At 46.4% G+C, this 26,372-nt stretch overlaps 2 protein-coding genes across 11 annotated transcripts; one reads left to right on the forward strand and one right to left on the reverse strand.

Annotated features, from left to right (window-relative positions):
- Nucleotides 1–302: 302 nt before the first annotated feature.
- myom2a (myomesin 2a) lies at nt 303–15,411 on the reverse strand. Of its 10 annotated transcripts, none has more exons than XM_057035814.1 (39): nt 14,880–15,411; nt 13,769–13,889; nt 12,878–12,970; nt 12,448–12,583; nt 12,143–12,297; nt 11,937–12,029; nt 10,943–11,031; nt 10,830–10,868; nt 10,315–10,479; nt 10,085–10,246; nt 9,847–9,988; nt 9,543–9,754; nt 9,416–9,469; nt 8,621–8,748; nt 8,180–8,363; nt 7,845–7,862; nt 7,421–7,595; nt 7,194–7,315; nt 7,072–7,089; nt 6,191–6,378; nt 5,930–6,056; nt 5,652–5,830; nt 5,462–5,576; nt 5,164–5,323; nt 4,942–5,048; nt 4,812–4,856; nt 4,602–4,738; nt 4,256–4,400; nt 4,114–4,173; nt 3,960–4,027; nt 3,772–3,885; nt 3,422–3,509; nt 3,305–3,343; nt 3,118–3,223; nt 2,815–2,978; nt 2,150–2,186; nt 2,042–2,064; nt 1,814–1,869; nt 303–1,594 (listed from the first exon to the last, which is right to left on the reverse strand). In XM_057035814.1, exons 2-39 carry the CDS (start codon nt 13,864–13,866, stop codon nt 1,001–1,003), a joined length of 4,635 nt encoding a protein of 1,544 aa, XP_056891794.1. In that variant the 5' UTR covers nt 13,867–13,889; nt 14,880–15,411; the 3' UTR covers nt 303–1,000. The 10 variants fall into 10 exon arrangements, with proteins under 10 accessions (XP_056891794.1, XP_056891792.1, XP_056891795.1 ...); XM_057035812.1 differs by lacking the exon at nt 14,880–15,411 and adding an exon at nt 14,454–14,557; XM_057035815.1 differs by lacking the exon at nt 13,769–13,889 and having other exon boundaries at nt 14,880–15,408.
- Nucleotides 15,412–17,017: 1,606 nt separating this feature from the next.
- LOC130527405 (hexokinase-1-like) lies at nt 17,018–26,227 on the forward strand. Its single transcript, XM_057035870.1, has 18 exons — nt 17,018–17,471; nt 18,716–18,878; nt 19,837–19,985; nt 20,350–20,469; nt 20,548–20,643; nt 20,807–20,906; nt 21,079–21,262; nt 21,333–21,488; nt 21,882–22,115; nt 22,337–22,641; nt 22,744–22,892; nt 22,956–23,075; nt 23,166–23,261; nt 23,918–24,017; nt 24,109–24,292; nt 24,381–24,536; nt 24,746–24,979; nt 25,135–26,227. The coding sequence occupies exons 1-18, from the start codon at nt 17,409–17,411 to the stop codon at nt 25,283–25,285; spliced, it is 2,760 nt and encodes a 919-aa protein (XP_056891850.1). The 5' UTR covers nt 17,018–17,408; the 3' UTR covers nt 25,286–26,227.
- The last annotated feature ends 145 nt before the right edge of the window (nt 26,228–26,372 follow it).

Genomic DNA, 26,372 nt, shown 5'->3' on the forward strand with positions numbered 1-26,372 from the left:
CACATCTATCTGTGAGGACCCACACAGACATACACACCATGATCAGGCTCCTTTCAGGCTTCCCTCTGGGCCATAATGTCCCCTGCATCATTCTTCTGTTGTCTTGACTGAGTAATAACAAGCTACAGGAAGTCGGATGCTCATTCTGAAGGGTTCCATTAATTATGCCTAAAATAATCCTGAGTGAAGATGTGATACCCCCGAGGGGAGAGTGAGGACTAGACTGGTTCTGGTTTATTCCCAGTTTGTAGCTCATACCAACCATAAAGGAGGGATTTGTCCTAGAAAGACAACAGACTGGAGGAGATTGATTGGACGGTTTATTGCATGTCAAAGTATACGACACAGGGGGACCGACAGACAGACAGGCAGACAGACAGGTAGACAGACACACACACACACACACACAGATAGAGCTCTTTGGGGACTGGATGCTGACTGGTTTTAACAGGTTTTTCACATGTTGATACCACATCATAGAGCATAAACGTCCCGTCATTTTCCACAGAATGGCTGAAAACAGAAGCCCAGCTCTGCCCCCCCTCAGTTACAGATGAAAAGATCCTTCTGTTGCTTTTATTAAATCGGACCTGGACTCAGTGAACAGAAGGGTGGCCTCCTTTCATCTCTTCCTCAAAGGCATGTCTGATCACTGGTTTAGTTTTTGCTTTTATTTTTGCCGCATGTTCACTTATTTAACACACAAGTTGTAATAGTAGATTCCTCTCAGTGTGTTCTGGTAGCATTACAAACATCAACATTTACCTAGTCTTTTAGATCCTTACTTGCTTTTTCCACCAGTTTTAAAGTCACCTGAAACAACCAACCATATTAACACCACCAAGTGTCCTACAGAGAGAATTACACATGATGTTTTGGACAGTGAAGACATTTAATGAGAGTTTAAAGCTGATGGTCTCACACTCATGCTATGAATAAGCTTCACTAATTGCAAACACTTCCCCCCCTTCCACCCCCTCGCCAATAACACCTTCAGCCGTTACTTGGGGGTCGGAGACTTCATGGATCGGGTCGGGGTTGGTGACTTCATACCACGAGATGGGGTTGGAGACTTTGGTGTTGGGGTTGGAGATTTGAGACTTGGAGTTGGAGATTTAGCAGCTGGAGTTGGAGGTTTGGGACTTGGAGTTGGGGACTTGGGAACTGGGGTGGAGGCGGGTGTGGAAGCTGGAGTTGGGCTCTTCATGGATGGTGCTGGGGTCTGGGCCTTAGATGGGACCGGGGTGGGGGTCTTGGAGGGTGGAGCTGGGGACTTTGCTGGTGCAGGTGTGGCTGCAGTTGTAGCGACTGGTGTGGCTGTCTTGGGCATCCCCAGTTTGGGCTCTGGGATCTGCTCGCCATGCTTGTAGACGCTGACGGTGATCTCGACGAACTCACCTCCGTACTTGTTGCGGACGTTGATGCTGTACTTCCCAGAGTCATCAGGAGTGACTTTGTTTATCACCAGACTGGCAAATTTACCGCCATCAAATGTGACCCTGGTGTGTTCATTGGAGATCACTTCCTGCTCGTTCTTGAACCATGTGACCTCAGGTGTTGGCTCACCCCATACTGTGCAGGTGAGACTCAGAGACTGCAGGGAAGAGCAATAAACCTCAATCACAATCAAGTCAAAACTGAAATATATAATAATGAAGTTGTCGCAGAACAACTAAAATCTCCATGTGTATGGCTGGAGTTAGCATGCTGATCAATTAGCATATCATTACTTAAGTCATGAGTGACAACCGGTGGTTTTAAAATGATTATCAGTCATTAGAAACGAACATGTTAGCGGGCTGCAACGTCTCACCTTCTCTTCCATAATAGTGACCACGTCTGGCAGGCCACCAACCACCCTGCCACGGTCTGAAGGGACAACGCAAACATGTGTGAAACACATAAAGAAAAATATTTTGTTGACTTTATTTAGTATCTTTGGGGAGAAACACTGTTTATTTTGCAGACTGATGGTGTATCATCAGAATATTAAGGCTATTACGTAAAACAATTTTTATTACCAACATGGTGAAATACTCACTCTTTTCAGCAAAAGCTGCAGCCCTAAAACACAAAAGGGCCTCAGTGTGATAAAGTTACTCTACACAGAATGTGCACATGTTAAAAACTGTACAGTCAAATAACTTACTTGAGTCTCAGGTACTCCTCATAGGCATCAGTGTATGCTGCAAAGACACAAACAATTTAATTCAAACTGAAACGTTTGTCTTCAAACAGGAAACAGATACATTCAGAGACATAACAGGGCATCTTAAGATACCCCAGCTAAACAATAGGTTCCTTTATGAAAGAGTCAATAAAGTTTTAAGTATGCAGAGCTTTCCATAGTGCGGGGACCCCGGAATGAAAGGCTCCATCCACTCCGGTTTTGGAGTGAGAGTAAAGGATTGCGAACCCCTTAGAACCACTGTGGTTCTGGTGAGATGTGGGCTTGTTAACTATAAATGTCTTACATCAGAATCGTGACCAGCCTGGAGGTGTTGAAGTTCTTTCTGGCTCGGACATGTAAAAAGATTATTACAGTACAGTAGTATCTCTAGTCATGTGTGGTTCTCTGTGGCTTCTGTGGTTCTCCTTTGACACCAAGGTTCTCAGTTCCCAAAAGGCATCGCAAGACAACTATTTCCAGGGCTAATACATTAGCATGCAAAACTCAGTCTGCGTTATGTCCTGTCTCCAACAATTTATTACAATATTATGGTTAAACTGGAGTTTATCAAACGGTGCACACGTGAAGGCAAAAACATGCATATGTGTACTTGCGAATAAAGACACACTTTGGTTCTGAGTTACCTTGTCCAGAGAGATCGAAGGTTCTGGTGTGGGTCGTCACTCCATCTGAAATTTCGATGGAATAATGACCCTTCTCCTTGTCGGACGGATCACAGATCTGCATCCAGGCCATCTCAGCTGTGCCGCCAATTCTCATTTTCTCAGAGGAGGCAATCTTACTCTCCCTGCGGGTTTCACAAACAGATCAATATCGGACCATCAGTATCTCTGAAAAGAAATCAACTAATTGATATTTGCCCTGCAGTAGAGGTCACAACCTCAGCAATCAAAAAATGAAAAGTTCAAAAAAAATGAAAAGTTTACTTGTGTTTCCAGATGGTCTTCATCTCCTCAGTGTAGTAGCTCATGTAGCACTGCAGCCTAATGCCCTCTGGAGTGCACTGCAGCACCAGCTCAGAGGCAGATGCACCTGTAAACGTGTCACACGCACATTCGATTACGCAAGGTGGCACTGCCTGGGATCATGCATGGGTCAGCCCGTCCAACTCACCAGCAATGTGAGTGATGGCGTTGATGATGTCATCAAACACTGCAATGAAAAGACAGAAGCTCTGTTCCTGCTACTAAATGTAAAGTGACTGATGAAGTGTGGACAGTAAGAAAGTACCTTGGCCTGAGATATCGAAGACAGAGGTATCTTTTCCCCTGTCGTCAGCGAGCACGGCCTTGTAGATGCCCTGATCTTTCCTGGAGAACTGGAGGGAAACAGCACTGTCAGCTGAAAACATATGCTAGCTGTCAGGAAGTGGAAATCCTCAGACATGCTTGTGCAGATGAATCCTGGGTTAGAACAAATAAAACAAACTTCTCATCACTGCTAAAGTAAGCTCCTTCAGCCATGTTGGATAATGGTATATTTAGCTAATTCCATGATGTTGGCAAAAAAACAAAACCTTTTAATTCTATTGATATGTCAGAAACGTCCTGTTTTCAAGATAATATGGTATATATGGGTACCAGGGGGAGGGGCAGAGCACAGGCTCCTGACAAGACATTGGGAGGATCTTCTGGAACGATCTCTTCATCCTCTTTGAACCAGTGGAAAGATGTCTCCTTCTTCACATTTGCCACCTGAGCAGCAAACACAGTGGTTTTAGTTCCAGGGAGGTTGAGGGACAGCAGAAGCGGTTAGTTTCAAACGTTACCTTGCAGGCCAGCATCACGGTGCAATGCTCAGTGACCGTGAAATACAAATACTCTGAGAAATGAGGACCTGAAAGAGGAAAGGTACATAAGGATAATAACTGCGAAGAACAATAGAAAAAGAGATTTCTGAGCGTTGATGTGAGATGTTGGCACCTTGTTTCCTGATGTACTCTTTCCTCTGAAACTCAGCCTCCTTCAGAGCAGCTTTGAACACTGAAACAGCAGAAAAAGCTCAGTGTATTTCACTCATTTTACAAAGAATTTAATAGGTTTCTAGGGGAGGAGCAGGCCTCACCATCTCCCACCAGCACCAGGGAGCTCTGGGTTTTGGCTTTGCCGTCATGGATCTGGACGGTGTAGGTGCCCTCACTGGCTCTGGTGAAATTATCTACTGTCATCTCGATAATTCCTGCTGCCACATTGTGGCTGATCTTGTGTCCCTGAGGGAAATTCAGGTGTTATCTGAACATTATTAGACATCAACCAAAAGCTCTTTCAATTTGAAATTCTAACAACAGCTCCTTTATTCCTGAAGTCATTTACCAAGCAATCACCAAGTTTCATGGAAAATTCAGTGTTTCATCACTTCTTAATTGCCACAGTAACAGATGAATGATAGTGAAAACAGATGAAAATATCACCTCCCCACTCGTGACCTCCTTATCATTAACGATGAATCTGTACGACACAGACGGGGATAGTTTGACGGCTTGCACCCAAAATCGCACATGTCCTTTCTCCAAAACCTCGTAGTTCAGATTGTGTTTGAGTGGGATAACTGCACAGAGATAGAAGACCCAGAAAAATTAGACACAAAGAAGAAGAAGAAGGAGCTGATGGGAGATACTCACTGGGGTTCCTGATGGAGTAGCTGAGCTCTAACATGGTGTTCAGAGCTGCAGGACAGGAAACAACAAACATAAGTTAAACAAAAAACAAACACCTCCGGCGCTACATCCCCATTCTACCGGCATGACTCACCATCATCTGTCAGAGTGTGGCTAGCGGAAACGCCGTCTGTGTCGGTGACGACCACAGAGTATCGCCCTAGATCGTCTTTGTCGGGGTTGGTGAAGGTCAGCCTGGAGCTGAGGACCAAAGTTCATACATTAGAACCTATAATTTGGTCAGTGTTGGTTTGGTGAGGACAGGCTGACATCGCCACTGGCAGGAAAACACTGGTCCTCCCCTCAGCCAACTTACGTTCTGCCCTTTGCTGTCACGGACACTCGGGGGCATTCGCCAATTGGCTTGTAGTTCTTGGACCACACAAACTTGGATGTCTCGCTGATCTCACAGGCTTCAAGGGAGAGGTAGATGTCTCCAGTCTCCTCGTCTACACTGGCAACAATCTCCTTTGTGCCTGTCCAATAGGAGAGCCAGGAAGAAACATCAACACTTAAAGTTCTTGTCCCTAACAGTAAAACCATATGATACACATGCTATAAAAGGTATATTAGCATTGCCACTATAGAACTGTTGGGTGGGTAGAAGGTATTACCTGGCAGAGCTTTGGCACAGACTGGATCTGACACCTCGGAAGGTTTTCCAACACCGACAGAATTTACTGCACGAACTCTAAAAATGTAAGATTGTCCTTCCTCCAGACCAGTAACCTGCAGAGAATCATGGGAACACCTTCACAGTGACAGTCTACAAACATCATCTGGAGATTGTGGTCGATGTCTCACCTGCAGGTACCGGTGGCTCACAGGCTCCTGGTTGAGAGTCTCAAACTCGGATGAGCCCTTCTTGGCCATGTCCACATAATATCCTGTGATTGCACTCTTTCCATAATAGACTGGAGCCTTCCAGAGAAAGACCAGGGAGTGGCTTCGGACCTCGCTGAAGCTCAGATCGTAAGCTGGACCTGGATATCAGACAGGAGGAAGCATTAAGACCAGGACCCGGTAACCTACGGTTCCTGTTGTAGAACGTCATGTAGCCGGAACTATGAGGGTTCTGTTACCTGGTTCCTCCATAGTCCAAGCCACACACTTCATTGGAAGACTGGGAACAGAGGGTAAACCAACGCCAGCCATGTTAGCAGCCTGAACCTTGAACTCGTAGAAGGTTCCCTCTATTAGACTGTCAACCTGAGAACATCAACATTGGATCAAATGATTGTCTGAGGTCTGGAGTGAGGTTATCTGTATCTTCTTGTATGTTTTAATATCTAACACAGGAAGTTTGGTTAAAACATGAATCATTTTGCTAGACTGAAGCTCACAGTGCAGATCCTCTCAGTGACGGCCTCCTGGTTGACCTCCTTCCATACCAGGGAGTCAACATCTCGTTTGTCGATGTAGTATGCGTTGATTTTGGAGCCACCACAGTGTTTTGGACTCTTCCAGGCCAAAGTGATAGAAGAGCCATCGCAGTTCAGCATGGTGATGCCATAAGGAGCACTGGGAGTTGCTGAATCACCAAATGTAAACATGTCAGTGGAGTTTGTTTTTGATAAGTTGCTCCATCACATTTAGAGGCTCCGTTTGGACTCTGAATTTCTGTCCACATCATCTATGGTAGCTACAGAGACATCTCTTATACATAAAATGTCCACAATGGAGTTTATGGATTTTCATACAAAGTTGTTCATGTTGTCTACAAGATGTCCAATAACTTCAGAACACGATTGTGCTCCACTGTGGACATACATGTAAATTGGTGGTGAGTGATGGAGACTTTACTTTGGTGTCCAGTATCTCGTCCTCTGATTCCTGAAATGGGCTCTGTCCCTACAGTCTGCAGGATGTCTGCAGATTGACTGCTGATGTTAATGGAGGTTAGCTGTGGTGTCTACTTAATGTCTATTCCAACTTACACAGTGTCACCATGCTGCATTAACCCTGAATACCCATACTGGTCATCAGTTTGAGGCTAAAATCAGCAGGTCAGGTTGGAACCATACAAATCATGTAAGCTAGTGTATTTCACTCAGTGCATCTTAAGTGAAGACATCTCCTACATGTTTATTGTCTCTTTTTGTGGCTTCTGTTGTGCACAGTGACAGTGAAATCTACAGTTCTATGCTTCAAACAACAGTGCAAAGCCAAAGTGACAAATGGGGAGAAGTGGGTCAGCACAGTGGGAAAAAACTGGTGTACATACCATATTCTTGCCCTCTACCTGGACAAAGTGATGTCATTAGTCAGATACTTTATAATCCCCCTGTAATTTATACATCATTTGTTGCAGCCTCGATGAGCAGAACTTTTCACTTTTGTTCTCACCGAGCGCAGGCTCCACCGAGATGGGAGTGGACTCCTGAGACTCCTCGCTCAGGCCAAAGACATTGACGGCCTGGACGCGAAACACGTAGCTCTCACCTGGGACCAAGCCGTGGACAACAAACCTAAAACCAATAGAGTTCGTTCCTTGGTTTTGGATTTAGGTATCGCAATCAGATTGAACTTAATTCCCAAGTCTCCAGATGTGCTGAGGTAATTCTAGACTCTACCTGTTTTGTTTGAAGGGTTTGTGGTTACAAGGGAACCAGTCTTTGGCTCCGACCACACGACCGTCAATGTAATATCCCATCAAGTTTTTGGGATGTTTGGAAGCCTCCCATTGCACGAACACAGATGACTTTGAGTTCCTGGTTGCAACGACATGCCCAGGAGCAGAAGGGACACCTGTTCATAAGAAGAAAAACATTCATTTTTGCCTATTTTACTATCAGGGTTCAACACCTGAATCAGTCTGCACGTTCTGGACGACCTTCAGCTTCAAACATGCAGTGCTCAAAGGTGTCGCTTCTGGGTTTTGGCATAAAATTTGATATTTTGGTCATCAGAGTGAAGAAACTACAAAGCTAAAGTGATGTTAACATGGAAAAAGCTAATTAAGTGCTCCTGCTGTGCAAATGCCATAAATGTACGTACCTGTCGGCCGCTCAGTACCTGGAACAAACATGGAACCACTTTACCAAAAAACATTTGTTTTGTTCAGGAGGGGTTTTTTGGAATTACAAAGACGCTGTTTTTTAATTATATGTCTAAAACAAGTAAACTGAGAGTTAGATGCAGGTTTTATCTTTTATAAAACATTCTTCTACTTTTGTTTCCAAACCCCAATATCCACAACAGGGAGAAGAGAGGGTTTAAGGAAATGTGACCTTCACATTGACTGAACTATTTTAAAAGAGGGTGTGTGTGTGCATGCGCGCGTGTGTGCGTGTGCGTGTGTGCTCTATGTTATCAGAGAACCGAACCCTTACCATCCAGATTGACCTTTTGGATGGACTCGCTTGGCTCAGAGGCCTCACTGGAGCCGTACATGTTGACTGAATACACTCGGAACTGGTACTTTTGCCCATCTTGCAAATCAAAAACCGGGTAACGGGGGGCAAGCAGCTGGATGCCTGTGTTGACCCGCTGCCACGCTCCAGTGCCTGCTAAGCACTGTGGGAGAAACACGAGAAGCTACAGCCATGTGCCAAACATGAGGGAGCTCACAGAGTGCCGCTCATGTGACCACTGACCACTTAGCTCCTACTTGACTGACTGGAGATACAACTGAGTCATCAACACGTTTCTCATTTTGACGAATGACGAATTTCAAATGATGAATTACAGCGATTTCAAACTTCAGTTTCACTGTTTAATCTTTAAACTCTTAATCTTAAACCTGCAGGAAAGATGGCCGATGAGGCACACACCTTCTCGATGACGTACCACAGTGGAGCCCGTCCGCGGGGGCTTGGAGGCTTCCAGCTCAGCACGATATAAGACCTGAAAATCTCGGACGCGTGCACATTTGTGGGCTCCCCTGGGATTGTTACATAGCCTGGATTGGGAGTGAACGGCATTGAAGAATAAAGTACAGACAGCAGCGCCTGTTTCAAAAGGCCCACATCCTCCGTTCTGTGAATCCTTTCTTTTTTAAAAGACTTTTTAAAAAAAATGTTTTTGACATTTTTATTCATTAACTGAGACTTCCAAATGATTGGAAGCATACAAATGTGGAACTTCTGCAACAGTTTTAAATGAGAAACGGTTGAAATTAGTTTGAGGATTAAACGTTGGAAGAGTAAAGTTTTGGGCTTATTAAAGTTTTGGGAAAATTAGATTGAAATTGATCAAATCCAGGATAGTTGAGGTTAGAATAAAGATGGAACCACAACAGATAAACTAGAAAAGGATGGAGGGAACCACTAGGTTAGAGATGGTTATTTAGAATTTTTAGAGTTCAGTAGGGGCATTGTCTGTGTTTTATTACATCAGAATCTGTTAAAGAGCGTCTGATAAACTTTAAATTTTTAGTTTTTTTAGCAATTCAGAAAATAATCTATAATTACTATTGATTAATTATTTAATCATTCTTTATTATTTACATAAATAATCTGTGTCATGTGACTCCTAGTGAGAAACTCTGATGTTTTAACGATGGTAAACTGTTAGTTTGGTTTGTTTGTGCAAACTCCAGAAGAATTTGTCTGTATTCGATACCGTACCTTCCAGTTCATCATCCCTGATCACTATGTCATACCTGCCCTCGATTTTAATCACTGTTGCGGGAAACGACAACGACAGATACGTTAGCAAGCGCTGGCGTCCTGTCGCCTCAGGCGTCACATTTACCTTCCTCGGTACCTTGCAGCTTCTCACTCTCTGCAGTGTCGAGCGCGGTCACCTTGTCGGACTTGCGGGACGGTCTGCTGATGCCAGCGCTGTTCACGGCCCTGACGCGGAAATGGTATGTGTGGCCCACTTTCAGGCCATGAACCGGGTATTTGCAAACATTGACGGGGGAGTCGTTGCACTGGACCCAGGTGTCACTGCCGGCTTCACACCTGTACACCAGACATGACATCATCAGTAGAATAATGCTGACTTTTGTTACCCAGTTGGCTGATATTTTCTTTTACAGATCAGGTGAACTCACCGGTCCACAAAGTATCCGATGATTGGCGCCTGGTTGACAATGTTGGGTGGTTTCCAGGCAATGAGGACATAGTCTGAATTGATGTCATATGCCTTCACACTCATTGGTGCCCCAGGGGCCCCGGCCACAGAGGGGGCAGCATCTGTGGGGTGAGGACACAAGGACACGAGTTAGGTATGAAGGATGGAAGGAAAGTCAACATGCATTCAGCTGAACTCAGGCGTGATGTCAGGGTCACCTGAGACAAACAGGTAGGCGCTGTGTTCAGTGGAGCCATCCTTGGTGAAGACCCGGAGGGTGTAGAGCCCCTCGTCATCCTTGGCCAGGTGAGGCAGTGTGAGCCGGGCTGCTCCTCCACCCACCGACATCTCCACAAACTTATTGGGTTTCAGCAGCTTATCTGTGGATAAAATGAGCTGTGAGCGATGTCAAAGTCCCCATAATTTAAACTGAAACAGGACACCTTACCATCTCTGTACCACTGGGCCAAGGGGGGCAGGTTGGGCAGGTTGGGGACAACCACCATGCTACAAACCAGACTGATGGAGTCGCCCTCAACGCCAAAGCTCACTGGGAAGTGATCGATTAGGGTTACCTCCAGCTTGCTGGGGTGGATCTCGGTCATGCGGGGCACTGCACAACAAACCCACCAATCAGTGGCATTAAACAGTTAAAGATCCAGTTTGAAGATTTTGTAACCATCTCTTGGCCCAAACGGGTACTGCAAAAATACATTCTCTGTTTTCACCAAAGCACCCTGCCTCTGTTAACTTTCAAGGTTGAAAATGTGATCAGTTTCAATGTGATCATTTTATTGGTTGGTTGTTTGCAACTGAAGGCGACAGCCTCCTAAAATAGTTTCCATTTGTTATCTGTTCTCTCACACATGATACTATTTGTAGCTGGAAGCCGAGCTGCTGGCCTCAGTGCCAGATTCTAAAGAGCAAAAAATATTTAAATAAGCTCCGCCCCCTCTCACCCACCTAATCCAAGATGGCAGGACGCTCCGGCTCCTGATGCTCCTGTGAGAAACAGAAAACTGTGATTACAGACACAAACACGTCTGAATGGCAAAGAAGAAAAAAGAGTTTTTTACTCTTCACGATGACTGTAGCCTTGCTGGTAGCCACCCCGTGTGAGTTGGTGGCCACGGCGCTGTACTCCGCTGTGTCGCTCACAGCACACCTACAAAACAATGAATACATCATCATCAGCTGTTCACAAACAGGGACTCTTCGTGTGACTGGTGTAAAACTGGGCAGTGATTTCACGTTTCTTGACCTGCCGCCGCAGCAGGTGGAAGCCTCGGTGATGGAGAAATATGTAAGAAATGTGAGCATCTTAGAAGTTCTGAAGGATTGAAAAGTTCTTCTGAAGTAGTGCCGTTGTGGCAACAACCCAAGAGAAGAGAGGGTGAGAATAGAAGGAAGAAATGTGACTCTCATGCTGACTGAACTATTTTAAAAGAGTGTATCTGTGCATGCTTGTACATGTGCTTACGTTTGTGAGTGCATGTGAGTGTGTATGTGTGTGTCTGCGTGTTCATTTATATCTCTTACTGACAAAATGATTTTATTCCATTTGCAGATGCAACATGAATAATTCTCCTCTGGCCTGGTAAGGAAGTAACGAAGGACTGGTGGTATTTGAGACTTTATGGAGGGAGAGAGGGAAAAGGAAGGAGGGAGTGAGAGATAAGGAAAGGGAGAGCGAGAGAGGGAGAGAGGAGAAGAGAGAGAGAGAGGAGTGGTGGGAGGAATTTGTGGCTCAAATGACACAAAGGTCAGCACTTTGACACCAACAGCTGATGAGTTTTCCAAGGTAAAGTTGGGGGCCACAGACTGACTTCCTGTCATTCTCATGCTTTTTTAAAAATACATTTTATATGTTTATGCGTCACCAGATAAATGGTGAGCTGAGAACCACGGGAAACCACTGAACTCAGGCCAGTTTGAGGAGAAGGAAACCAGCACCATGGTGGTGGACAGGGAATCCTGGGTTTAGTTAGCTGAGAAGGAGTTAAACAATCATCTGTGATTCTTCTGATTTCCATCATGCACTTTGATCTGCAGAGTGTGTTTGGGTGATACCTGCTGATGACCAAACTGTGAACTCCATATTTGCTCTCAATCTTGTACTTTCCTGGAGTGCTCAGGGGGTCGACGGGCACTCCTTCTTTATACCTGCAACCAACCAGCAGTTAGCTGTGCAACCACCCCAGGACACATTTTAATTCAGGCACAATCAGCAGATCTGAAGGTTCAGGGGAAAATAATTCACAGGGGAATGTTCTGACCATTTGACAATGGGTCTTGGGTTTCCCTGCACAGTGCAGAACAGTTTGATGGGGGTCTTCTCCCACACAGTGTGGGGCCGCAGGGCTATGATAAAGTCCGGCATTTTGGGGACTTCATCCAAAAACTCCACCCGTTTGGTCATCATGTCCTTGACCTTTAAAAAGGCAAATGATCTGAACAGAAGCAGGAAAAACTCCCTTTTCACAGGAAGAAACCCTGAGCAGGACCGAGCTCATATGGGAGGACCCACCAGCTAGTAGGGGAACATCATCAGTGTCTCGGTGAAATGTAACCGACTCCTCACCTGTCTATCAAGCGCGAGGCTGTCCACCTGAGCCTTGGTGGCCATCCGCATCCTGTGGAGCTCCTCCTGAATGACACTGAGTCCTTTCTCCACATTTGAAGACACCCGCTGGTACTCCTCCCTCTCCTCAACGCTCCTGCCAAACAGGGTCACGCCAGAAGCAAACTTTTCACTCTTTCACTTTCTCTCATCCATCTACACTCAATAATGCCTGAATACCAAAGTGGATCATTGATACAAGTAGTCAAACCTGGGGTACTCTGATATTTGGGGATATTCCACCAAACTATAATTGATCTAATTAGCCATCCAGCCTGGTAATGAATTTAAATCGTGAATCACACGTAAAACAATTTCATACGCTGAAATTATTTTCTGCATCACTCCAGTCTGCTAGTATTTCACAGACCAGCAGGGAACGTGTGCTTACCTCTCCCGGAACACCGGAATGGTGTACTCTTGCTCTGCCATTGCCTCTGTGGCCTGGGCCCGGACCTGGCTCAGAGATTTAAAGCTTGATTTCCTGTCAAGGGACAAAATTCTGTTGTTATAAAACAGAAATCGCAACAAAATGCTTCCGACAATTTAGTCTCCTGGAAGCTGTGAACATTGGCGGAGCCAGACTCTGGCCCCAACAACATCTGTGGCCCTGTCAGAGGTTCTGTTGTCTGAATTATTCATCAGTAATTCTGAGAAATGTCAGGTTTTCCTTCAGTATCGTCAGGGACAATTTCTGCTGAGCCCCATTATCAGTTATCTACTGCAGATGTGGGTCAGGAGTGGAGTGACAGGCAACATGACCACCCTCTACAGGATGAGCAGCTGAGCAGAGCTGGCCCAGAACAGTTTTAGCTTCTACCCTCATAAGTATCAGTTTCAGTGAAGTACAGTCAAGCCTTAAAAATACAGGATAAGTTACAAGTCCACACGAAGCATTAGTAGCATTAGCTTTAGCGTTAGCAATGAGGTCATAACTTTCAAACAGTCACCAAGGATTTGGATCTGAAATATGTTTAACTATGTGGTAAGAATATGAAATTACTGCATTACATCAAATAATCTCACAATATCCTGTTACATGTTAAAGGTTTAGCATTTGTTTAATTAAGTGAATATCTTGATTAAAATGAATTCACTGATTATTTAAGAAACAACAACAACAAATTGCAACCCAGAAACAGATTACAGATGATACAGAAATGTAGTCAGACATCAATGATGTTTTGCGATAAAATGACATCAGCAGACAATCAGCAGGCTCGCCAGTGGCCACTTTCTGCGGCGAAGCTGCGACAGACGAGTCAGGACGCCACCCTCGTACCTTTGAGTGTGCTGCTGTTGCTGCTTCATTACATATTTATTGTGCTGAAATGCATAATCGCTTTTGACTTGACACACACACTTCTTGACTGAAGCCATGACTGGAGTCGCTTGAAAGACACCTGGCCAAGAGGGGGGAGGGGGGCAAGATCATATATTTGTTAACTTGACAATGGGATCCCTTAAAAAACAGCTGAAGTCACCTGCAGGAGTGAACCTAAAGGGACATTTCACCCAAAACCTTAAAGTTTCCCTTTTTTCAGTTTTTTTCCACCTTAAATTAGTTTTGCTGTATTTAACATCTCTGCTTCTCGGACACATAAGCACTTTTTTAATCCCATTGAGACCAGCGATGATGCTTAAAAGGAAGATCTGGAGTTTGGCCCTTCAGAATTCCAAGCTCTGAAAGATCCAGCGGGGAATGAGAGTGGTGGAGGTTCGGTTCACATCCAGTCCTCTCTGTCATCACAGTTTTGAGACCAGATAATCGCTTATGTCCCGCTTGAGCCTCTTGGACTGACACAAATTGGCCAAAGCAGGTCAACAAGCTCTTAAATCCATGGTATGTTGAGGGAGATTACAGCTGCGGCCAGATTATCTAACACTTCCACACACCTGCTCAGATTTTAACCACATTTCTCCAACAAAACCGTCCTGCCCAGGCAGATAACAGGAAAGTGACTTACCCAAGAAGTTAAAGAGCGCGGAGCGCAGCCAGAGCCGCCTGGGGAGAACTTTCTGATGGTAATCAAACCATTACGCCCTCTCAGGAGGAATGCTGTCCCCTTTCCACCCCATGTATGGCTGTACCCATGACTATATTTAGCATTTAACACCAAATTTTTGCTCCTATTGTGCACTTTGGAGTTTACATTAATTTCTGCAAATATCTCCTGTTTTTCAGAGAAGTGTGTCACCTGAGCCGCCTGTCAGATTCAAGGATTTTTTTAAGACCTTCACTAAAGGTTAGAGGAAAAATTAGAAGCTCCCAGAGATGTTTCTAAAATCAGATTCTACTCATCAGAAACTTCAAATCATAGTTTTAAACTGGCAACAGTCTTCCGGTCACAGGCAGCGGTCTTTAATTTTGAAAAGAAAAAGTAAAACCTCACCTTCAGATTCCTCAAATATTCCCTCAGAACAGGAGCTGGAAAGTCTTTTTGAGTTTAATCTGTTGGCAAATCCCGATGCTGTAAGCTGTGTGAGACCTTTTTAGGCTCCTGAAGACGACCTGTCCTCCTTGGCTCAACACTTGTGGGCAACACTCAGGCTATTTTTACCAGTTGTGTGATACAGTGATCCCCAGTCCGACTGTACAAGAACCAGCTATAGAAGGACCCTACTTTAATTCACAGGTCATTAAAAAATCAAGAGTAAAGACAGCAAAATGTCTCACAGGATGTGAGGGTACTAGGAAAAGCAAACCAGTGACTTCAGTAAAGCAGCTGTCCCCAGAAGGTCACCTTCACTCCTCTTTTGAAACCCACCTGCTCATAGATCACATTCAGGTCCCATTAGAACCAGTCCAATTACTATCTCTGTCCCAGTATAACCAGTCTATTTGCTCTCTCTGTCCTAGTATAACCAGTCCATTTACTTTCTCTGTCCCAGTAAAGCCAGCCCATTTATTTCCTTTGTCCCAGTATAACCAGTTGATCACCCCTCTCTGTCCCAGTATAACCAGCCATTTCACCCCTCTGTCTGAGTATAACCAGTCCGTTTACTCTGTGTAGAAGTATGACCAGTCAATTTACCTTCTCTATCTCAGGATAACCAATCCATTTACCCAATGTACCAGTATAACCAGTCCATTTACCTTCTCTATCCAAGTATAACCAGTCCATTCACCCTATCTCTGACCCAGTATAATTAGTCATTTCACCCTGTCTGTCCCAGTATAATTAGTCATTTCACCCTGTCTGTCCCAGTATAACCAGCCCAAAGCACACATTAATGTTCCAGTATAAACCGTTTATTTACCCTCTAGCAGGGTAAATAAATGGATAAGCAGTCCATTCACACCCTCTGTCCCAGTACAACCAGCCCAATTTCCAGGTTTGTTAATAGGTTGGGGGGCCAGGGGGACGGACGGACGGGCGGGCGGGCGGACGGACGGACAGACAGACAGACAGACAGACAGACAGACAGACAGACAGTTTGCTGTTTCTCCGTCCTTTCCTTCCTCATCTACCCAGGTAACCGGAACCTGCTGTTGCCTCTGTCCCTCCCGGTTGATAGTTTTGAACAAACTCTGCTCTCTTGTGTTTACTTGTGGTAATTACATTTTTTAATGGTTCGTGTTAAATGGTAAAAACACAAATCTTGGGAATAGAGCACTATTCTAAATGTATAGGCGCACCCTGCATTTGAAGTATTTATAGTTTCCACAGCACCATCACGTCCACCACCACAACAGAACAGCACAACACAATATTTATTCCATGATCTTTAATGAGTGCATGTTCTGGATTCCACAGATGTCCGTCTGTTTGTAGTGGCAATAAAAGGGATTATTGGAGCATGAAAATATAAGAAGTGTGGAGTTCTGGGGCCCCATCAATGGGCTCTTTCAGCACAGACTTTAATTTCAAAACTACTAAATATAAAAACACACAGCCAAAAACAATTCCATTCAACTTTAAAAATAGTCCAACATTAATATTCGGCTCTGGAGGCTTCTTTGGTCAAGTTGATTTAATTAACCATTATTGCGGCTCATTCGTGATAATTGATCAGTTGACATCAGTGGAATTATGAGGCACTTTTGTGTCAGGTCAGTGAAGGTCACCCTGAAAGCAGCCATGACAGCAGCAGATTCAGAGGACGTGACTGTAAAACCCTCCTCCCCCCTCTCACTTTTATAGGTGACGCATGTGCATGTAACGGATTACTGCAGATTAAACGTGATTTTACCTTCATCACGCAGCTGCTGATATTAAACACCTGAATTCTTTTTGTCATTTTGACACTTTAAATGAGAAATAAACTGTTTAATTTTGCAACAGGTCTCTACAACTGGAGCCGTTGCCCCTGACAACCCCGGCCTGCCTGCTTGCGACACTGGAGATGCTGGTTGGATGGAGCCGTCCTCCTCTGATGTCCTCCAGCCTGTAGCAGATGCTGAAGGAGATGCGGCAGGAAGACGGTCGATGACGTCATCGCCCCTGCACAAGCGTGAGCTGCTGGGGGGGCGTTTGTCGTGCAGCTTCCTGCTTCAGTTCCCCTTCCTCCTTCTTTCCCCCTCCTCTTCTGCCTCTCCTGCACGTCCGCAGTTTGGCCAATCCGCGGGCTCGGTGGGGGCAGGGCGCCGCAGATCCACCATTCCAGAGAGGAGCTGCTACATCTCCCGAGATCTGGGACGGAGCTGATTGCAGAGGGAGGAGACAGAGTGGAGCCTAGCCTCCGACTCTATCTGCGTGTGCACGCGCGTGTGTGTGTGTGTAGCACAGCCGCAGACACGGCCGCCGCCGCCGCTGCAGACTTTTCCTTTTCGCGTCGCCGTAGCCGCTTTTTAAGGCAGCTCCCCTGGCATCAAGAGGATCCGTGTGGGGGCAACAGCAACGACCGCAGCCCTTCTTCCTCTGCTGTAGTTTGGTTTGGCCTCGGAGTTCCTGACAGTTGCCCACGGACGTACAGGCAAAATGATCGCTGCTCAGCTTCTGGCCTACTACTTCACCGAGCTGAAGGATGATCAACTCAAAAAGGTGAGAAACCCGCTGCGGGTCAGGAGGAGCGGCTGCGGGTCAGGAGGGGCAGCTGCGGGGCGTCACCGTACCGGGAGAGGAAGAAGGAAGATGAGAAGTAGAGGGGAGAGGTGAACGAAGAAGAGGAGGCCGTGATGAAGTCGTCTTACTCTGTCAATTTACTCAGGGGGATGGTGGTGTTTGACATGGTTGTCCTTGAGAGGGGCCGTGGTCACCAACGGTGCCGACGACCCACAGTCAGTAACGACTGACTTTTACCAGGCCGACTGTTACAGGTGTCTGCTGTGATGAAGGTTGATCACTTCTTTATTCTCCCCACATTAACGTAACTAAGAGAGGTGTTTGCTCATGGACCTGCTGCAGGTTTACGTGATTCACCTGCTCAAGTGATCCCAAGTCAGTTTGTTGGCGGGCTGATGTGATAATCAGCAGGAAGATGAAGGAGCTTCTGGGAGAAGTCGTGAGCCCCCAGAGCTCCTCCTCTCTGAATCACTTGTTCTCCTGTGACCTCTGACTGGGGGGGAGCCATGGTGGTCAGATGTGATCTGGTGGTGGTGGGGGGGTTGTGATGTCATGTGTGATGTCACGCTGTGGGGCGGACACACGTGTCAGTGATGAGGTAGGTTAGTGGAATTCCAGGACTTAAATAGCTGGAGATCATCCAACAGCACTCATCAGTAGTGCCGGTAAATTTAGCAACAGAGAATTGTGAACATGGAAGACTGATCTTGACTTCCATAAAAACTTTATTCAAACATGTATGTTCTAAAAAACAATCATGAAATAATAAACTGTCCAAATGTCAACATTGACCTCAAAGGGTGCACAACAAATCCCAGAATGCACTGCCTTGTGAACAGCTGGAGCAGCCACTTCCTATCAGAATCTTCTCCAATTGTTTTAGATCAAATTTGAAGGAGTTTTTTTATTATTGTGTTTGTGTTTGCCCATGAGGATACGTAAAAGCGTTGTGTTTGTGTTGGAGACTGGGAGCACTGGTTTACAAGGCTGCAGTGATTTCCTGGAGATGATGTTTATTCTTGATGTTGCTGAAACTTGCTGTCTGCTCAGGTTGCCATTAGCAACAACTGTCCTCAAGATCCTGTTCATCAAAATCTGCTCTGAATCTCAGCAGGAGTAAAGACTTCTGATGATGTGAAACATGAACTAGGCAGAGGTGAAGAGGTCAGGTGAGGAGTGCCTCGTGTCCGCTGTCATCTTTCCCCTTCGCCTCTGCTCCTCAGATCGATAAGTACCTGTACTCCATGCGCTTCTCCGACGAGACGCTGAAGGACATCATGAACCGCTTCCACAGGGAAATGGACAAAGGCCTGGGCCGAGACACCAACGCAACCTCCACCGTCAAGATGCTGCCCACGTTCGTGCGGTCCATCCCTGATGGTTCAGGTACAGATGACTGTTAAGTGTGACTGATGACAGAGATCAGAATCATTTCAATATGAGCGTCATGTCGTGTCAGTTTGTGACTGTAAAAATGTGCTGAGGTGGGAAAGCTCCTGAAACTAAGCCTCTTTGTGTTGGACTCTGGATTTGGGCTCAGTTGGTTTCTATTGTTCCAGTTCTGCAAACCCGTAACGCCACATTCAGCCTTTCACCAGCTGTGGATTAATTGAACAGGAACTTTTTCAGAAAGTAAAAGTCCTTCCTGACCGAGTTTCCCCCTCGGACGTCCTGGTTTGACGTTAACAGTAAATGGAGACGGAGCACTGCGGGTTTGTGGCTCGCGTGCTGCCTTCTGTCACATTATAAATAGCCGCTACGGGACTACGGGAGCTCAGAGGGATCAAGAAGGGCCTTAAAGAGCAGGTTTTGTCTAGGCTGACTCGGCTCCAGGGTCCCTTCAGAATAATCGTCACTCTGTAATCAGATTAGTCTCATAAAACCTCCTCATATTCCCCGTTTAGGGGGCAAATCCAGCTCAGGTCTCATCAGGTCCATTTCTTTGGGAAGTTAGCGGCCAATCAGTAACTCACCCGGAGTCAATGAATAAACGTCAACACACTGGGATCCGTATGCAAGGGAAAGGTCACATCACAGATCACATCTGCCATTTGTTCTGCTGCTGCGGCACTTGTGCCGCTCTGAGATGATCAATCACTTCTATAAGACATATGTCTGTATGGAGGTAAATTATTCAGACTTCTTCTATATTTAATTGAATGAAACCTCCTCTGTGGGTACTTTTACACTCTGGCGTCCTACCCAAATGGCTGCATGCACTGCTCGGTCATCTGAAGAACTTTATAAAACTTTCTGCTTGAATGTGACCCTTCTGGATTCATTGAAAGGGAAAAAGAGATAAAGCTGAAGTGAACATGTGAATACCTTCCTCTCTCTCCCGCAGAGAAGGGCGAATTCATCGCGCTGGATCTGGGAGGGTCCAACTTTAGGATTCTCCGGGTCAAGGTGACTCAAGATAAGAAGCAGCCGGTTCAGATGGAGAGCCAGGTCTATGAAACCCCCGATGACATCGTCCACGGCAGCGGCTCACGGGTAAACATGTATTCTTAGGCAAACCTTCCCATTTTACAGAGTAGCTACACAAAATGACCCGAGAGCAAGTCAAAACCTTTGCTGACCTTTACATAACCAGCGGAGAGCAGCTGGCACTCCAACAGTAACGCGATAACAGCGTCTGAGGATCTGATCTGAACTCAGAAAAGACAGATGCTGCTGATTAAAATGGCAGCTGGTGTCACTCGAGCACGCCGGTTAACAAGGTTTGTTTTAATGGAGGGTGAGCAGTGGTGAAAACAAGGAACACATTCATCCTGAATGGATTGCTGAACAGCAGCAGAGGAGAAAGTTCTGTTTCTCTGCAGTTTCGCTGTGGTTAACATCTCCGTTCTGGCTACAGCTCTTTGCTCATGTCGCCGATTGTCTGGGCGACTTCATGGAGAAGCAGAAAATCAAGGATAAGAAGCTTCCAGTAGGATTCACCTTCTCGTTCCCCTGCGCCCAGTCCAAACTGGATGAGGTAAACACTTTACAGATGCTCTTCCTGCAGAATGATTCTGGAGATGAGCGGAGTGTAATTGTGCGACTGGTTTAACAGGCAGTCTTACTGACATGGACAAAGAGGTTTAAGGCCAGCGGGGTTGAAGGCATGGATGTTGTGCAGCTTCTGAACAAGGCCATCAAGAAAAGAGGAGTGAGTTCTCATCTAATGGCTCTCCTGATGCTATTCACCAGTGATAGCTAATGCAAAAAACTAATGTTTCCTTGAAGGAGCCCTGACTTTTGTGTTTTATCAGTAGAAATTTCAATCAGAAGTGTTCCTCTCATCTTTATGTCTTTAACTCTGATGGTTTCAGGACTATGATGCTGACATCATGGCGGTGGTGAACGACACCGTCGGCACCATGATGACCTGTGGATTTGACGATCAGCGCTGTGAAGTTGGCATCATCATCGGTAAGTAACAAAAAACATTTTCTCAGGGAGACAAAAGGTCAGCATAAATCACAGCGCAGGTCATCAGGCTGCGCTGCAATGATGCTAGTTTTACATGTAGGGCACCAGAGATGCACAGCGAATATCCTGCTGAGCTCCACAGAGCAAAGTGACTAGACCCACATCCTAACAGGAACAGGAACTAACGCCTGCTACATGGAGGAGCTACGGCACATTGACCTGGTGGAAGGAGACGAAGGGAGGATGTGTATCAACACTGAATGGGGGGCCTTCGGGGATGACGGGTCCTTGGAGGACATTCGCACAGAGTTCGACCGCGAGATCGACAGAGGCTCTATAAACCCGGGAAAGCAGCTGTGAGAGTCCCCAACATTTACCTGTCAGATTTAAGCCACAGAGTAAGCTGACATCTCTCTTCCTGAATAGGTTTGAAAAGATGGCCAGCGGGATGTATATGGGGGAACTGGTCCGGCTCATCCTGGTCAAAATGGCCAAAGAGGGGCTGCTGTTTGAGGGCCGGATAACCCCTGAGCTTCTAACGAGAGGAAAGATCGAGACAAAGCATGTCTCTGCCATTGAGAAGTGAGTTTTAGAGAGGTGACTTCTCCCTGGGAAAAAGATAAAAATACAAACATTCAGAAGGTGTGGACCAAGGACGGTGCACAATTTATGCAATCACAAGTAAATATATAGTGAAACAAACATCAGAAACAAGCTGCCTGGAGTCCACAGGTGGCTAAATTTTGCTTTACAGTAGCCCAGAATGTACAAACAGATCTGACAATCCTCCAAACTGGAAAAACTGGAAGGTGCATTTACGTAATTGTCCACTAGAGGGCACTCAACCATCCACATGCCAACAGTTTTCTATTAACAAACCTGGAAATTGTTTAGTCTTTCACCTTACAGTCTAAGCTGCAGCGTTAGGAGAGGAGAATATGTAATCGAATTAAAGGTTGTATCTCCCCATATCAGGACCAAAGAAGGACTGAAGAAGTGCATGGAGATCCTGACCAGGCTTGGGGTGGAGCCTTCAGATGAAGATTGCCTGGCTGTGCGGCACGTGTGCGCCATCGTGTCCTTCAGATCAGCAAATTTGATCGCTGCGACACTGGGGGGCATCTTGGCTCGCCTGAAGGAAAACAAAGGAGTTGGGCGCCTCCGCACCACCGTAGGCATCGACGGCTCCCTTTACAAGATGCACCCTCAGTGAGTAGTTCACCACTACAAAGATATTTTCACATCTGAGCTGTGAGTAGATGCTAGACAGTGGAGAGAAAGAGATAGCAATAAGAATGCAGCCACATGACAGCAACAATGTGGCTTTATTGGCTCACACATTAAAGAAGATGAAAGCAAAGACCACTTTCAATTTCTTTGAGGCAATATGAATATTTACAGTTTATTTGGGTTCTGCTCTGTGCAATCAGATATGCCCGCCGTCTGCACAAGACAGTGCGCCGCCTGGTTCCCGACTCAGACGTTCGCTTCCTGCTGTCTGAGAGCGGGAGCGGAAAAGGAGCGGCCATGGTGACGGCGGTGGCCTACCGCCTGGCGGAACAGTCGCGCCAGATTCAGCAGACTTTGGCAGAATTCCGACTGAGCAAAGCTCAGCTGATGGAGGTGAAGAAGCGCATGAGGGTGGAGATTGAGAGAGGCCTAAAAAAGAAAACTCACCAGGAGGCCACTGTCAGGATGCTGCCCACCTTTGTACGGAGCACGCCAGATGGCTCAGGTAAGGAAAACATTTGTGCTAATGGGAGGAACATCGCCACAAGTTGTCTTCGGATGTACTAGCAACAGAATGTTTCACTGCTAACAACTTTCTTACATGCAGAGAATGGAGATTTTCTGGCTCTGGATCTCGGAGGGACAAATTTTCGGGTGCTTCTGGTAAAGATCCGTAGTGGAAAGCGACGGTCGGTGGAGATGCACAACAAAATTTATGCCATTCCCATAGAGGTCATGCAGGGCACCGGAGAAGAGGTAACTTTAGTAGCTACGCTGACCAGAACAGACACCGTTTAGCCTCTCTGTCTGTCTCTCCAGCTCTTCGACCACATCGTCTACTGCATCTCTGACTTCCTGGACTACATGGGAATGAAAAGTGCTCGTCTGCCGCTGGGCTTCACCTTCTCCTTTCCCTGTCATCAGACCAGCCTGGACGCTGTATGATAGACATTTTAAAAGTGCCATTTCTGCTCAGGATCTGAGCGGCGTTCCAGCTGTGAGGCTGATCTGGTGATCTGTACTCTGCAGGGCATCCTTGTCACCTGGACCAAAGGCTTCAAGGCCACAGACTGTGAGGGGGAGGATGTGGTAGAGCTCCTTCGAGAAGCCATCAAGAGGAAAGAGGTGATCACACACAGAGACTGGAGTTACAGATATGCAGAACCACCTGAATGAAGCTTATCCTCGCTGTAGATGCCACGACCTACACCACACACAGCAAAACTCACACACATCGCCATAGCGCCTACGTTTCATTAGACACACAAGCTCCACCCCCTGTTGGGGCAGCTGCGACACAGGTGGTACCGAATGTTGAGTGATCTTGTAAGGTCAGAAGGTCAAATGAGATAATTTGACTGAGTCTTGAGATAATTATGAAACATTTCACACATGAATTTCACCCCTTTAGATGGAGAACCCAGTGAGTATTAAGTGACTAAATCAGAGATTGGCAGGTAAAGCGGCGCTGTAGTGGCGGGAGCATGTCTTAACATCTGGAACTATGATGCAGCTGGACTCAGATCCTCACATCCTGTGTGTTTAGATTTAGCCTGAGAATGCGACTGCAGTGCATTGTGGGTCGTGAGGATGATGTTCAAGTGGCTGCCAGGACTGATTAATCCTTCCATCATTGCTCCTTCAACACGTTAATGGCGTCGTACGGCTTCGGTTTCATTATCTGCCTTTAACGTCGGCATTTGACCTTCCTGATAACAGAGCATGAATCTTTGGTTTTAGTAAAACAATGTGTCAATCTGACGTCCCATTTGCATCTCCAGGAGTTTGAACTCGATGTGGTCGCTATAGTAAATGACACGGTGGGGACGATGATGACCTGTGCGTATGAGGAGCCCACCTGCGAGGTGGGGTTGATCGCAGGCAAGTTACCCCTCCGTCACAGCGTCAGCAGCGGCGTTGCCCGCAAAGAAAGATGGTTTTAATCTGCCCGTATATGTGTATGTTCTCTCAGGAACCGGCAGCAATGCTTGCTACATGGAGGAGATGAAGAACATCGAGATCGTGGATGGAAATGAGGGGCGCATGTGTGTCAATATGGAGTGGGGAGCGTTTGGAGACAACGGCTGTCTGGACGACATCAGGACGAGATACGACAAGGCAGTAGACGAGAACTCGTTGAATGAGGGCAAACAGAGGTGAAACATCTGTACCCAGAGGGTCTTCAGGTGATGTTTCTGATCTGGCCACGTTGGCGTGATGGCTGTCGCCTTCTTTGCGTGGCAGATATGAGAAGATGTGCAGCGGCATGTACCTGGGCGAGATCGTCAGGCAGATCTTGATCGATCTGACGAAGAGGGGTTTCCTGTTCCGGGGGCAAATCTCGGAGACGCTGAAGACGAGGGGCATCTTCGAGACCAAGTTCCTGTCGCAGATCGAGAGGTGAGCCAAAACAACTTCAGCTGTTATTGTTCGCATTAAAGTAGGGAGGTGGGGTGGGGGGTAATCGCAGGTATTATAGCTGGAGGGGGGGCTCTGGGGTGACAATGGAGTTTAGACGCTGCCTAAGCCCACATTAGCCTCTGGGAGCAGCTGCGAGGTATCCAGTGACGCTCCCGCTGTTGTCTGACCTCTGACCCCCTCCCCCACAGCGACCGTCTGGCACTGCTGCAGGTCAGGGCTATCCTGCAGCAGCTGGGGCTCGACAGCACCTGCGACGACAGTATTATCGTCAAGGAGGTGTGTGGCACCGTGTCACGCCGCGCCGCTCAGATCTGCGGAGCCGGGATGGCGGCCGTGGTGGATAAAATCCGTGAGAACCGAGGGCTGGACCACCTGGACATCACCGTAGGCGTGGACGGCACGCTGTACAAACTCCACCCACAGTGAGTTGAGGGACAGGGGGGCACATATTGAATTTCACCGCACCGTTGGGGTACTCCTGTAATTTAAGGCTACTCTTCAAACTTGTGAGTGGTTAGTTTCTGAGCTGAAATGACATCTGGCCAGTCTGACCACGCCCCCCTATCCTTCTCTACAGCTTCTCCCGCATCTTCCAGCAGACAGTGAAGGACCTCGCCCCCAAGTGCAACGTAAACTTCCTGCTCTCTGAGGACGGCAGCGGCAAGGGTGCCGCCCTCATCACGGCTGTGGGCTGCCGCCAAAGGGAGCTGGACGCGCAGCAGCACTAAGAAGCTCCACCCCGTCCATCAGCAAGAACAACCTGTTGCTCCACCTTAACCATCACCCACCTCCCCGCTTTGGCAGCCGTGACTCCACTTCTGTCCCACCCCTCAAAGCCAGAGACACACGGAAATTAAACAGATCTATAAATAGAAGTATTTATTTATACCGCAGTGAGTTTATTATTTCCATGTTTGTACATTTTCCTCCTCAGCCTGTCAGGGAATCGAATCAAACCTCCTTCGGTGTGCAATATTTGTGTATTGCTGATTTTATTTTTATACGGAGGCAAATATAGGATTGTATTTATACAGCTGAGGCCACTTTGAATCCCAGATTCAGATTAGGATTTTGCACCAGACAAGAAAACATCTGCACTTTTTATATGAAAGATCCAACAGCGGCTTCTCAGCTTCCAAATGAAGGAAGTCCTTCTCACTGGATGGTGGAGGCTTTGGTTTTTACTTTACAGGCTGCACAGGTTCAGAAAACCAGCTCCAAAAGGGCTCCCAGGTCAATCACAGAAGTCACGGCTGTTAAAAGTCATCCTCATTTTACCTGTGACATGCTAATACAATGTGCTAATCCATGTTTGTGTATCTATTGAGCTTCAGCAGCACCGTTTGTTCCTCCAGAGCCGAGAGCGTGTAGAAGCCGTGTTAGCGTATCCTGTTGCTGTTTGTGAACTACTAAATTTTAGGTGTTGTGATGAATTCCATTTCTGCTCACTGTATGTGCAAAGAATAAATGCTTACGGCAGATAAGGGTGGCCACAATGAGCGCTTCTGTGTTTGTAGCCGATGTTCTCCATTTTGTCAGCTTTCAGTGTCAAAGCTCCGTGGAGACTGCATGCCTTACTGTATGGAGAACGCTGGATTTTTTTTTTACAGCACTACGGATTTGTGATCACAGTGAAAAAGTCATTAAATTCTATTTTGCTGTGGATGGAATCCCTCTGTCTCATGTGTTGATGTTAAGATTAGGTTGGAAATTTAAGGTGACCTGGACAAAACTTACCATGGGATTCTACAAGTTTCAATGATTATTTCCATGAGTAGAAAGATAAGCATCAAAGACAACAGTGATGCAAACACA

This window comes from Takifugu flavidus, chromosome 6 (assembly GCF_003711565.1).
Source record: "Takifugu flavidus isolate HTHZ2018 chromosome 6, ASM371156v2, whole genome shotgun sequence".
NCBI lineage: Eukaryota > Metazoa > Chordata > Actinopteri > Tetraodontiformes > Tetraodontidae > Takifugu > Takifugu flavidus.

Excerpts from the sequence above, each read along its gene's own strand:
- myom2a (XM_057035814.1), bottom strand. The coding sequence starts at position 13,866 with ATGGCTTCAGTCAAGAAGTGTGTGTGTCAAGTCAAAAGCGATTATGCA. Across the intron at positions 7,316-7,420 it reads AAACCCTTCAAACAAAACAG|GTTTGTTGTCCACGGCTTGG; the intron begins GTAGAGTCTAGA and ends TATTGGTTTTAG. Across the intron at positions 5,324-5,461 it reads CTGTGCCAAAGCTCTGCCAG|GCACAAAGGAGATTGTTGCC; the intron begins GTAATACCTTCT and ends CCTATTGGACAG.
- LOC130527405 (XM_057035870.1), top strand. The coding sequence starts at position 17,409 with ATGATCGCTGCTCAGCTTCTGGCCTACTACTTCACCGAGCTGAAGGAT. Across the intron at positions 24,537-24,745 it reads TTCCTGTCGCAGATCGAGAG|CGACCGTCTGGCACTGCTGC; the intron begins GTGAGCCAAAAC and ends CCTCCCCCACAG. Across the intron at positions 24,980-25,134 it reads CTGTACAAACTCCACCCACA|CTTCTCCCGCATCTTCCAGC; the intron begins GTGAGTTGAGGG and ends CCTTCTCTACAG.